Source organism: Budorcas taxicolor, chromosome 11, assembly GCF_023091745.1.
Source record: "Budorcas taxicolor isolate Tak-1 chromosome 11, Takin1.1, whole genome shotgun sequence".
NCBI classification, from domain to species: Eukaryota; Metazoa; Chordata; class Mammalia; order Artiodactyla; family Bovidae; genus Budorcas; species Budorcas taxicolor.
Genome location: NC_068920.1, coordinates 70,195,941 through 70,208,088, shown reverse-complemented (window position 1 = coordinate 70,208,088; position 12,148 = coordinate 70,195,941). Strand labels below are relative to the sequence as shown.

General features: G+C 49.2%; 1 protein-coding gene across 1 annotated transcript in view; it reads right to left on the bottom strand.

The window, feature by feature from the left end:
• SLC4A5 (solute carrier family 4 member 5) overlaps positions 1-12,148 on the bottom strand; it is a 99,348-nt gene that overhangs the window by 15,944 nt on the left and 71,256 nt on the right. Inside the window, exons 15-20 of the mRNA XM_052649529.1 lie at positions 8,229-8,287; positions 7,165-7,365; positions 4,649-4,762; positions 2,715-2,876; positions 1,750-1,928; positions 411-483 (exon numbers count right to left, since the gene is read on the bottom strand). Of these exons, the coding sequence (XP_052505489.1) occupies positions 411-483; positions 1,750-1,928; positions 2,715-2,876; positions 4,649-4,762; positions 7,165-7,365; positions 8,229-8,287 (788 nt within the window). The remainder of the gene's footprint in view (positions 1-410; positions 484-1,749; positions 1,929-2,714; positions 2,877-4,648; positions 4,763-7,164; positions 7,366-8,228; positions 8,288-12,148) is intronic.

Here is a 12,148-nt window from a genome sequence, read left to right as displayed (position 1 = left end):
AGATAGTGCTGGTGCTGATAGTAAAAGTGAAGTCGCTCAGTCGTGTCTGACTCTTTGTGACCCCATGGATTGGGGCCTACCGGGCTCCTCTGTGCATGGGATTCTCCAGGCAAGAGTACTGGAGTGGGTTGCCATTTCCTTCTCCAGGGGATCTTCCCGACCCAGGGATTGAACCCAGGTCTCCCACACTGTAGGCAGACGCTTTACCATCTGAGCCACCAGGGAGGTCCAGGGAACAGAGATGTAAAGGGTGTGATATTACAGAAAACAGCAGTGAGGATGGGATATCTTTGGCCTGCTAGGGGCCACGTGGAGAGCCTGTTCCACGCTCTGAAGCATCAGGCCAGCACCTGAGAAGGTGTCCGTCTGAGAAGACGGACAGGGCCCTCGCAGAGGGTACGGAGCCTCACCTGCAGGATGGGAGCCAGGAAGACAGAGATCCCTGTCAGGATGAAGACGATGGTGCCAGTCACTCTCTGTTCCCTGGCAGAGAAGAGCACACGGTCAGGGTGGGCTGGGAGGCGCTCCACGGCACCCCAGCCTTCTGGGCACTTGAAGGCTATGTCCAAGGCCCGGGGCTCTGCCTTGCTCTCCCATTCCAGAGAGTAAACCATTGACCTGAGGACAAGCTGCCCGGCACATGTGTAGAGAGTGAATCTGACTGAGGTGACGACATTTGTAGGGGCCTTCAGGAGGCTGTTCAGGGGGTGCTTGAGCCAGACCGACTTGGGTTTAATCCTGGCTCTGCCACTTACTAGCCATGTGGCATCAGTCAAGGTCCTAAACGTCTTCAGCATCAGGAGGATGTATTTCATGGCACCCACCTGAGGGGTTGCTGTGAGAATGAAGTGGGAGATGAAGTGCTCATTATCCCTGCCTTTCAACTGTAACAGGACCTCATGTCTGTGGGACATGATTGATGAGGATGTAGGGGAAGGGGGCCAGGCTGCTGGCAGAGCAGGTATGGGGGCTGCAGGGCAGGTGTGTTTTCTGGAGTGCTCAGACCCAGGCACAAGCCTGGAGGGAGCTTGGGGCTCTGTGGCAGACTGCTCAGACCCAGACATCTGGGGCTTGGGGATCCAGGAGAGGACAATGCCCTGACCCCAGGAACTGCTTGGGACCTGCTGGGTGGCCCAGGTATTCTCAGGCATGGGCAGAAGTTCTTAGGACAGCCATGTATGAGAACATCAGTGTTTGATGTGGGCTCACCCCAGAGCTCCTAAGGGCTGGAAGATGCACTTCCCTGCCTGAAACAGGTCAGAGACCTGACTTGGGCATGAGAGGAGGGGCGAGGGAAGGGACAGAAGTGACAGGCCAAGGGCTACAGCCCAGGGGCAGATGTGGTCCTGGAAAGGCTTTCTGGAGGAGTGAGATTGAGCAAGACGTGAACCCTGATTTGGGGGGTTTGAGGGATGGCATGGCAGGGAGTCTTAAAAAGGGGACAAAAACCAGGTCAGAAGGTGCTCTGTAGGAACCCTTGAGTGGCCTATATAGGCAAGAAGTGAGAGCGTGTGAAGGGGCTGGGGTGCACTGCTGGGAATCTGTTAAAAAAACTCCACGACAGCTGAAGTTTTGTCTTCCCCTTCCCTCCCTTCAGAGCTATCACTCCTATCCCTGTGGTTCCTGGATTGTTAGAGAAGGGGCCCTATTCACCCAAATACCTCGATGGTAAGAAAAACCCACTTCCCCACCCCCTAGACTGACCCCAACTCCTGCTCGGGTGGTCCCCAGGCCCTGACCTTCACCTACCTGACCCCCAGGAACTGGGGCTGCTCCCCAGGGGCGCTGGTCTCTGTCTCCATCTTGAGGCTGTCGATGTGGGCAATGGAGATGACCGTGGCAGCCACGTACCAGGGGAGCCCCATGAAGGAGCAGAGGGCCATGAGGGTGCCCACCCAGAACAGGTCCAGATGGTAGCCAGCCGCCTTCTGCAGAGGCAGTGGGAGGGAGGAAGCTGTCTAGGGAGCCTGCTCCCAGCCACCTGTTGGGGTGGGGTGGGAGAGACAGAACTCTCCCAAAGCAGCCATTTTGCGGGAGAGGTTTTGAGGGCTCTCCTCAGCCTTCTAGGCAGCACTCTTCGAGGACTGCCACCCTAAGGGGGTCAGGCCTTACCACCCCCAGAGTTTGGTGAGCCAGGGAACTGATGCAGGTCAGGGAGGAGAGAGGTGTTCAGGCTCAGAGAGGCCCTGGGTTTGGGTCCTTGGGAAGCAGGGTCTCCTACCCAGCAAAGCAATATCTCTACAATTCCCTAATGAGAGGCCCCAAATGGGGCATGTCTAGCTCAGGCCTAGAGTGGTCTGGATTGGGATGGGGGAGAGGATAGCTGGAGTCTCCTCAGACCCAGAGGCAGGGAGAGGAGCTGGAGGGGCCAGGAAGGCGAAGAATGCTCCTCTGTCTATGGTTCTGGATCAAAAGCCCCTTGTTAGGATTTGTTCAGACTTCCAAGTTCAATGTCGGGAGACAGAGCTGGGAGAGTCACTTTGGGAGAAGCGAGAAGCGCATGCCCAGGGGCCCAACCTGGGTTTGGCCCTGGCTCTATCCACATCTGGAGGTTCCATTCCCCCTGCCCTCCCTGCCCCCGGAACTCCAGTCTCCTGCCCCCAAACTTGCTTCACAAATGGCCCAACATTCTGCAAGAAGCAACACCTCCCTCCTTCGTCCCTTCTGACTCTGTGGAAAGAGGCTATGCCCCTGCCTGCTAGCGCCAGGCTTACCCTCAGCTTGTTCTCCTTCCGGTTGACTATGACGGCAGTGATCTGCTGGTCCATGAAGATCAGGATGGTCACCAGCAGGGCGGGCAGGATGCTCGCTAGGTACACCCACCACGGGTTCTTCCCAAAGGGGGCCACGAACCAGCCTCGGTCAGGCCGTGTGGGCTGAACAGAGCAAAGGAGAGGGCCCTTTCCTCGCTCCGTTGTCCTGGAGCGCTTGTTGTCCGGCCCACTCTCCCAGACCTCTGCTATTCCCACACCTGGAGTACTTTTCAAGTATATTCTTTCTCCTTAAAGCCATTAGGCACCTGCAACTTTAAGGAGATCCAGGAGGCACAGGGGCCTTGGGAAGGATGTGGTGTCTACAGAACAAAGGAGATGATTTGTTGCAGCTGCCCTGGGCTTGTTTGGAAAACAGGGTGGTGAGAGTCAGAGGACACTGGGAGAGAGTTTGTGGTCACTAATTGCAAAATATGCTAACAAGAAATGGGAATGAGGCCTAAAAGCAAGAAAAAAGAAAATGAGAGGCCCAGTGCCTGGCACTTTCTGCCTCTCCTCTGAGTCATCTGTCTGGGGAGTGTTATAGTGTCTGTAAAACACCAAACATTAATTCAGACTTGCACATTGAGAAAAAGGCATTATCTGTGCAGGAGCTGGGGTGGAGTTTATATTCTGCTTATTTAAGAGAAAGAAGTGCTTTAAATTTCAAGGCCAGTGTGTTTTTATGAGATGTTGAAGCTGAAATAACGTTGCAAAAGTCAAGCCCTCAGAAGTAGGGAGGGTCAGCTCTAGAACCTCTGCCTCCCAGTTCAGTTGAGGCGGGCGGTGCTCCTTGTGGGGGAGCAGGGCTCAAGCAGAGCTACAGGCAAATCACACCAGCTCTGGACCAATGGCTCAGTCAGTGAAGAGTCCGCCTGCAGCACAGGAGGCCCAGGTTCCATCCCTGGGTGGGGAGATCCCCTGGAGAAGGGACTCTCGCCTGGAAAATCCCATGGACAGAGGAGCCTGGTGGGCTACAGTCCCTGGGGTCACAAGAATTGGACACGACTTAGCAACTAAGCCACCACTACCAATGGGAAATTTATGAAACTTAAGCAGGCTGGATGGCATCACGGACTCGATGGACGTGAGTCTGAGTGAACTCCAGGAGATGGTGATGGACAGGGAGGCCTGGCGTCCTGCGATTCACAGGGTTGCAAAGAGTCGGACACGACTGAGCGACTGAACTGAACTGAACTAAGCAGGCCCTGGAAGCTCCTGGAGGACTTGTTAAAATGCAGAGTGCTGAACACCACCCCCAGATTTTCAGAGCACACTCTGAGGATCATTGGTTTGTGTTTGTTTTGCTCACCTTGCGGCTTGCAAGATCTCATTTCCCCGACCAGGAACCGATCCTGGGCCATGGTGGTGACAGCCCACCATCCCAACCACTAAGCTACCAGGGAACTCTCGAGGATCACTGTCTTAAAGGATCATTTTCAACAGATCCCAAGTGGCTCATCTTATAGACTACCATGAGTGAGGGAATTGTCAGTTCAGTTCAGTCCAGTCGCTCAGTCGTGTCCAACTCTTTTCGACCCCATGAATTGCAGCATGCCAGGCCTCCCTGTCTAGCACCAACTCCCGGAGTTCACTAAGAGGGAACTGTAGACCCATAAGTGGAAATCAAGCGGCCTCGGCTGGACTGGAGGGTGGATTCAAGCACCTTCCCTTTATCCTGTGGCTACATAGCAGAAATTCATCATGGATATATCTGCAAGCCACCACTGCAAAGGACTGCCCCCAGAAGGCTGTGTAGTGAAAGTGTGAAGCATATACAGAGAACCGATGTGGCCCCTTGGCTGAGTACATTAAAAACTTGATCAGCATAGAGGGCAAGATATCTGCAGCTGGGGGGCAGGCAGAAAAAATGCCCAGAGCAGGGTTCCAGAGCAAACCTTAATTTCGCTGGGCACCAGCAGCTTGGGGGTTGCCAAGCCGAAACAGGCATCAATTCCACAGAAGAGCAAGATGGAGAAGATGATGGAAAAGTCAGCTATTAGGGCGCGAATCTGCAAAAGAGAGATGAGCAAGTCAGAGAAGCTCCTGCTCACTCCAGGCAGATATCATCCTCCAGCAGCAAAGAGGAGAACTGCTGGGAGCTTGAGCTCCAGAGTCAGAACACCCACCTTCAGCTGTCTCAGAGAGGGCCAGCTGCTCTCTAGGCTGGATGGTCCCGGTGACACTCCCGCCCATTGCCTTTTGTCTCCAACACTTGGTTTTCTAAAACCTTTGTGTTTTTACCAATCTGACAGCTGTGAAATGGTTTGTTTTCACTCCTCTCTGCAACACTGAATTTCAAGGGGCAATGTGGTGGTTTGTAAGTAATTTGACAGCGAAAAAGGCGGTGATTTTTTAAAAGTCTTCACTGAGTTTGTTACAATACTGCTTCTATTTTATGTTTTGGTTTTTTGGCCACAAGGCATGTGGGCTCTTAGCTCCAACCAAGAATTGAACTTGCACCCCCTGCCTTGGAAGGCAAAGTCTTAACCACTGGTTCACCAGGGACGTCCCAGGACTTTGTTTTAATGCATTTATGTTGCAAGTACACTACTTTTCACTCAAGTTGTATTTTGTAAAGGCCAAATAAAAGACTCTTTAGAAAGAGTAAATAGGTAAAAAAAAAAAAAAGAAGAAGAACCTAAGAGTAAATCGAATAAAAAATGTGCAAGACCTCAAGATCAAAACTTATAAAACACCATGAAGAGAAAAGAGACCTTAATAAATGGCAAGGCATACCACACTCACGGGAGCTTCCCTGGTAGCTCAACTGGTAAAGAATCCACCTGCAATGCAAGAGACCTGGGTTCGATCCCTGGGTTGGGAAGATCCCCTGGAGGAGGGCATGGCAACCCACTTCAGTATTCTTTCCCGGAAAAATCCCATGGACAGAGGAGCCTGGCGGACTATAGTCCATGGGGTCGCAAAGAGTCAGACATGATTGAGTGACTAAGCACAGCAAGCATGCCATATGCATGGATCAGAAGACTCAGCATTTCTCCTCAAGTTGACATTTAGAGCCAACATAATTCTATCAAAATTCCAACAAGTTTTTATTTTGGATTTAAGATTCTACAGTTTATGTGGAAATGCATAAGGCCAAGGCATTATTGGAAAAAAAGGACAAAGGGGGAAAGTTTGGTCTGTAAGCTATACATATGTATTAATCAGTCTTAGAAATCAAGACTGATATTGACATAAAACAAATCAGTGAAACAGAATAAAAAGCTTAGAAACAGATCCCATCACATATGAACATTTGGTATATGGCAAGGGACACACTGCTTCCCTTGTGGTTCAGCTGGTAAAGAATTCTGTAATGCAGGAGACCTGGGTTCCATCCCTAGATTGGGGAGATCCCCTGGAGAAGGGAAAGGCTGCCCACTCCAGTATTCTGGCCTGGAGAATTCCATAGACTATAGTCCATGGGGTCGCAAAGAGCTGGACACACTTTCAAGGGAAGCACTGCAGAGCAGTGGGGAAAGGATAGCCTATTTTAAAAAAAGAGTGCTGGAGCAATTGGCTATCAAAATAAAACCACTCTCTCACACGTAACATCAAAAGCAATCCCGGAAAATTACGGATTTAACATGAAAGGAAAAACAATGAAGCATTTAGAAGATAACATAGAATATTTCCTATCCAATATTTTCTTTGAGGAAAAATGTGAAGCTAAGAGTCTCCATTAATCAAAATATACCATTAAGGAACTTCCCTGGTGGTCCAGTGGTTGGGAGTCTGCCTGTCAATGCAGGGGACACGGGAAGATCCTACATGCCACCAGAGCAACTAAACCCATGCTCCGCGATAAGAGCCGCCACAATGAGGAGCCAGTGCACCACACCTACAGAGTAGCCCCTGCTCACTGCAACTAGAGAAAGCCCCTGTGCAGCAATGAAGACCCAGCGCAGCCAAAAACAGAAAGGAGATACCATTAGCAAAGTAGCAAGGCCAGTCATAGAGCAGAAGATACATGATCACAAAAAAGTTTCTATCCAGACTGTATAAAGAGCTGCAAATTGGAAAGAAAAAGACAATCCGGTTGAACATATGCAAGAAATGGAAACAGCCTCTTACAAGAAGAAAGTCAATGGTCTTATGGCCAATAAACACATGAAAAGATTTTCAACTTATTAGTTGCTGGGGAAATAAAATGAAGAAAACCACAATATACTACTAGGCTAAAGCAAAAAGTCTGATAATATCAAGTGTTGTCATGGGGACATTGTCATTGACAACAAAGGAACCCAGTTCTCTCCGACTACAAAGTCTGTGCTCTTAACAAAAAACCCCTCAGTGAGCAAGCGCTAATGTGGACCCATCACATGGACCAGAACCCTCTCAGGGACTCAGCAGAGGCTGCCATGTGGACTGTCTGACTAGAGGCCCCCTTCTAATTGCAGGGTGAATTTACCTTCGTGGGGAAATAGCGGCTGAATTTGAACTTCTTCAGGGTCAGGGTCATGGAGTATGTTCCGAAGAAAAGGATGAATGACATGAGTGCCAGGTCTGGGATGAACTGGCAGGAATTCCCAAGTAGGCGCCCACCATAGTTCAAACACTCCTTTTTGCTCAGCAGGGACCAGTCCAGTGCTGTGAGGTTAAGGGGGTTGTACTTGGAGACCAAGACAGGAGAGAAACAGTCAGGGCCTTCCTGGCAGGTCCGCTGCATCCCCCCACCTGCAGCTTCCAGGCAGCCCACACAGCCCTCCCATGCTCACAGGGGGTGGGGGGCCCAGCTCTCCTGCCCCATATTGGTGCCCAGCAACAGAGTTATGCTTCTGGGGACAGGCTGTTTCAAGGAATGACGAGCAGGAGGCTCCCTGGGAAGGTCAGAAGCTGACACGTGCTTCTTCATTGTGTTCTAGGAGGTACTGCTGTGTTAGGATAAAAGTGCAGGTCTGGCTCCCATCCCAGCCAGTCAACCATGGGTCCTGTGCACACCGCCTTTCTGGAGTGTCTCACATGTACCCTCCCCTCTCCTTCCTCTTTGAACACCCTTTCACATACTGAGGCTCACACCCCACCCGTGTCAGACCTCTGTAAGGTTAGTCACTTCAGTCACCTGACCTTTGGTGTCCCAGAGGTTTAAAATCCAGGGCACATAAAACAATTACATATGTGTATATAATATACATTCCTATACATATTCATATATATATATATGTTCCTAAGTATGTACGTGTACATACATCCATATACATGTCTCTAAGCATACTAAAAGGAGAGTAATTTATTTAAAAATTTATATTTTGAAAAATTAATGGGCAAATATTCAGGAACCCACATAATGAACTACACAGATGCTTGCCACTAGCCATTTTGTATGTTTGTATTGAGATGTGTTGGTAGTTTGATATAATGAAGGTCCCCAATGAATCAGGCCACCCTATGTTCACACACCTTTGCAATGTGATATCCACAGTTCTCTAACAGACAAAAACCCTTAAATGTCTGAAATAAGAGAAAAGGACTTACCAGAGAAGTGTTGGTATTTGGTGGCAGCGTGGCTGAAGCATTGAACAGGGTTGTATTCACTGCGGATGAGCAAAGGGCATGGGGAAGGGTCATCAACTGCCGGGTGGGGAGCTTGCACCCCACCCCGGGCCCCGCCCTTTCATATTTCCTTCCAGTTCCTTAGGGCCAAAGACTGTTTTCATTGTGAGGGTAGCTGCCCTGCTTCACTCTTCTCACTTTGCCTGAGGAGGGACCTTAGGCCACAGTTCTGATAGACTAGCTGCATCAGGTTAGGACAGATCCTGTCTGATCTCAAAGGGCTGGCTTTAAAAACTGCTGCCAAGACAAAACTCTAACACAAGTGGGTAAATAATTTGCCTTATGGAATCCTACCACTCACCTGACCAATGTCTCTGCTCTTAGACTTTAAAAAACATTTTCAAAGAACTTACTCTTTGCCATGTGTTATGCCAAATGCTTAAACACATCATCTTGCTAAGTTCCTAAATCCCCAAGAAATCTCCCCACTTTAAAGATGAGGTAACTGAGGCCCAGAGAGGCTAAGTAACCTGCCCTTTGCCCAAGGTCACACAATTCCTACTCGAAGGAGCCACTATCTATCCCAGACAGGCTGGCTGGAGCCGACAAACCTCCCAGCTCTAGACAGCAAGCTTCCTTTCCTGCTCTGCTCCCTTTCAAATTACACTTCCCTTCTCTCCTGCGCTCTCCATATGTGTTTTGCTTTGGTTTTTTAGGTCAGCTGGGCCTGCAAGAACTTGTTTGATATCTTTCCTAATCTTCCCCTTAAATGCTTGCTGAGGAAAATTAAAGCTGGGTCCAGGACCTGAAGGAGAATTAGGACCCCAGAGGTGCTGTTCTCAGCCTTCACTCTGGATCCCTTGTCCGCATTCCCCTGCCCCAGCCTCAGTGTCCCTGAGTGAGTGGAGCAGAGGAGGGTTCCTTTCAGGGGCCATGAGATGTGGCCATTTATTAAAAGGCAGCTTTGGAGGGCTGCTTGCTGCCATCTCTCTTGCTCCTGCACTGCACAGATGAAGGAGCATGGCCAGAGCCTCCTTGCCTTCCAAATGAAGGCTGACTCAGTTCTTTCTCTGTGGCTGACTTGAGCAGGAAGGAAGGAGCCCCAGCCAGCTGGCTGGCAATGACCTGAAATCCATCATAAGCCCCATTTGGCTCCTTCTAGCTCTGGTTAGAAACCCAGAGGGAAGAAGAGGCTATTCTTGAAAAATCCTGCAACCTCCAATAAACTGTCATGGGGTGGATGTGATCAAGGACCCTTTAATGTGGCCCATAATTGGGCTTTTGGGGCTGGGAGTGGCTAAGGAATTCAGTCTTGACCCATAGCAGAATATTCTGAGAAGTTCTACAAACCCAGAGGTTTGTTACAATTATTCTGAAGAGAAATCAAGGACAGCTGCTGCCTTTCCTCACACGACTGACCAAAAGAACATGATGCGCAGTCAACAGTGGAGCAGAGAAGGCAGGCAGGAAGGCTGACTCAGGGCTGCTGCACAAATGCTACAGGACTCCCAGCTAACACCTGAGCTGGGGAGTGCAGCGCCGTTCAATTGCCCGAGTTGTCAGACCAGATTTTCCTTTGATGTCTTCTGCTTAAGCTTTATCATTCTTTGATATTGAGAACAATATAAGGTTTATTCGAAAGCCACTTGGAGATGAAGGTAGAACTATAACATGGAAAATCCCAGAAAAGTTCCAACTGTCAACTAGTTTTAAATTCCAGTGTTTACAAAGTGGTACTCACTTGGGATTGAAAGCAGCCAAGTCAGTGTATGCAGCATCCATAAACAGAATACAAATCAGTTACAATGGAAACAAGATTAAATTAAAAATAGTGCCCCCAAACAAGCTCTTATGATAAAGAGTGAGAGTGCTATGGTCAAACTGGGTTTTGCAGTACCACTAGGATCATGGAACTATTAGAAAATGAGTGGCCCATGGACTGGGAAAGAAACCGTCCTAGTTATCTCCCTCACTCCAGCCTGCTAAACATCTAGAATCTTCCCTTTCATATTCCCCTAATCAAAACTAACTTGTCCTGTTTCCTGTTCCTTTGCTTTTCAGGAGGAAATGGAAAACCTAATCTCACTAGGGCTAGTTGCTAATAATGATTTGGTTTAATAGAGCTGTGGTTCTCAAACTTAAGCATGAGACTCACCCAGAAGGCTTGTTAATATACAGCTGGCTCTATCCCCCCAGTTTCTGATTCAGCAGGTCTGGGGTGGTACCTGAGAATCTGCATTCCTAACAAGGTCCCAGATAGTATTGATGATGCTTCTAGGGACCAACTTTGAGAACCAAGGCAATAGCATGACCTGAAAGAATGCAGTGACATCAGGGACCTGGGCCAGGCCAGGCCAGATGCTATTTGGAGTTAGGTGGATTCGATAATGATTCTCAAATCCTACCTTATATGTCCTTTCATGCTTATATCCCCTGTTCCTGCTGCTGCTGCTGCTAACTCGCTTCAGTCGTGTCCGACTCTGTGCAACCCCATAGACGGCAGCCCACCAGGCTCCCCCGTTCCTGGGATTCTCCAGGCAAGAACACTGGAGTGGGTCTCCTGTTCCTAGGGAACCCCTATATTTGATTTCTCCTGTGGATAGATGATTCCCAGAATGTCCATATGACCTCAGAATTTGGATCATTTCTGAAAGAAATCAAGCACGTGTAGTTCTAAAAGCCATGTTTGTGGAAACATGTGTTTAATGCAATGGATCTGTAGTTCAAAGGGTGTGAGCAGAAAATGAAAGAGCCCCAGTGGGGCTTTGGCCCACAGAGGCAGGATTTGCTCTAGGGTATGATGACAAGAGCCAGCAGGTGGGATCTCCTCAGTCTCCTGGGCAAGCGATATGCCCTGGCTCAGGGTGAAGGACAGCTTCACCTCCTGCTGGATTTTAATGAAATACCTCAAAATTAATGATAGAGGAAAAAAAGAAAAAATTAGGTCTAGACATCTTTACAAATTCAGTGCAGTGACAGAGGGTGAGAGTGTACAACCAAAACCACATTCTCTGAGGTCAAAAAACTTTTATAAGTGAAGTCGCTCAGTCGTGTCCGACCCTTTGCGATCCCATGGACTGTAGCCTACCAGGCTCCTCCATCCATGGAATTTTCCAGGCAAGAGTACTGGAGTGGGTTGCCATTTCCTTCTCCAGGGGATCTTCCTGACCCAGGGATTGAACCCAGGTCTCCCACAGTACAGGCAGACGCTTTACCGTCTGAGCCACCAGGGAATCCCTAGCCTAAAGTCGAGGGCATGGTAATTGTGCAATAAATATTTTGGTTGACTTATGATCAATTATTTTTAATCAATCATATGTATTAAGGTGCTGAACAACACAGTGTCTACTTATGTGCAATTCCAACCCAATCTGAGTATAGAAATGAAAATGTCACAAGCATCCCATGAGACCAGCGGCACTGATACCCGTCTTTTACAGCTAAGAAACTGGTGTGACCTTGGGTGTCTCTGGACCTCAGTTTGCTCTGTGAGTCCAGCCTGGTGGTGCTAGGAAATACGTGGATGTCCCTCTAGGCTCTGCTCTATAGCATCCTGGGCACTCTGGGTGCATCCCTCTGAGGGTTGCTAGGGGCGTGATTACGACTGTGAAGGAGGCCAGTGGTCCACGAATGGAAAGTCCTAACATTACAGATGATGCTTTTTTGGTCAGAAAGGAACTTCACAGGAGTGGCACTGAGTATTATCGGACTGATGTTGGTTGATTTAGCCTCCCACCCAGAGTGGGGGTCCTTTCTAAGATACCTTTGGCAGATGGATATCCAGGTAGTGTCCAAGCTGTTTGCTACTACCCAAGGGGACCCATACCTCTCAGGGGGGTGGCTCCCACCTCTGTAAGTTATACCTTGAATTCAGCCAGCATTTGGCTTCCTGGAGCTTTCAT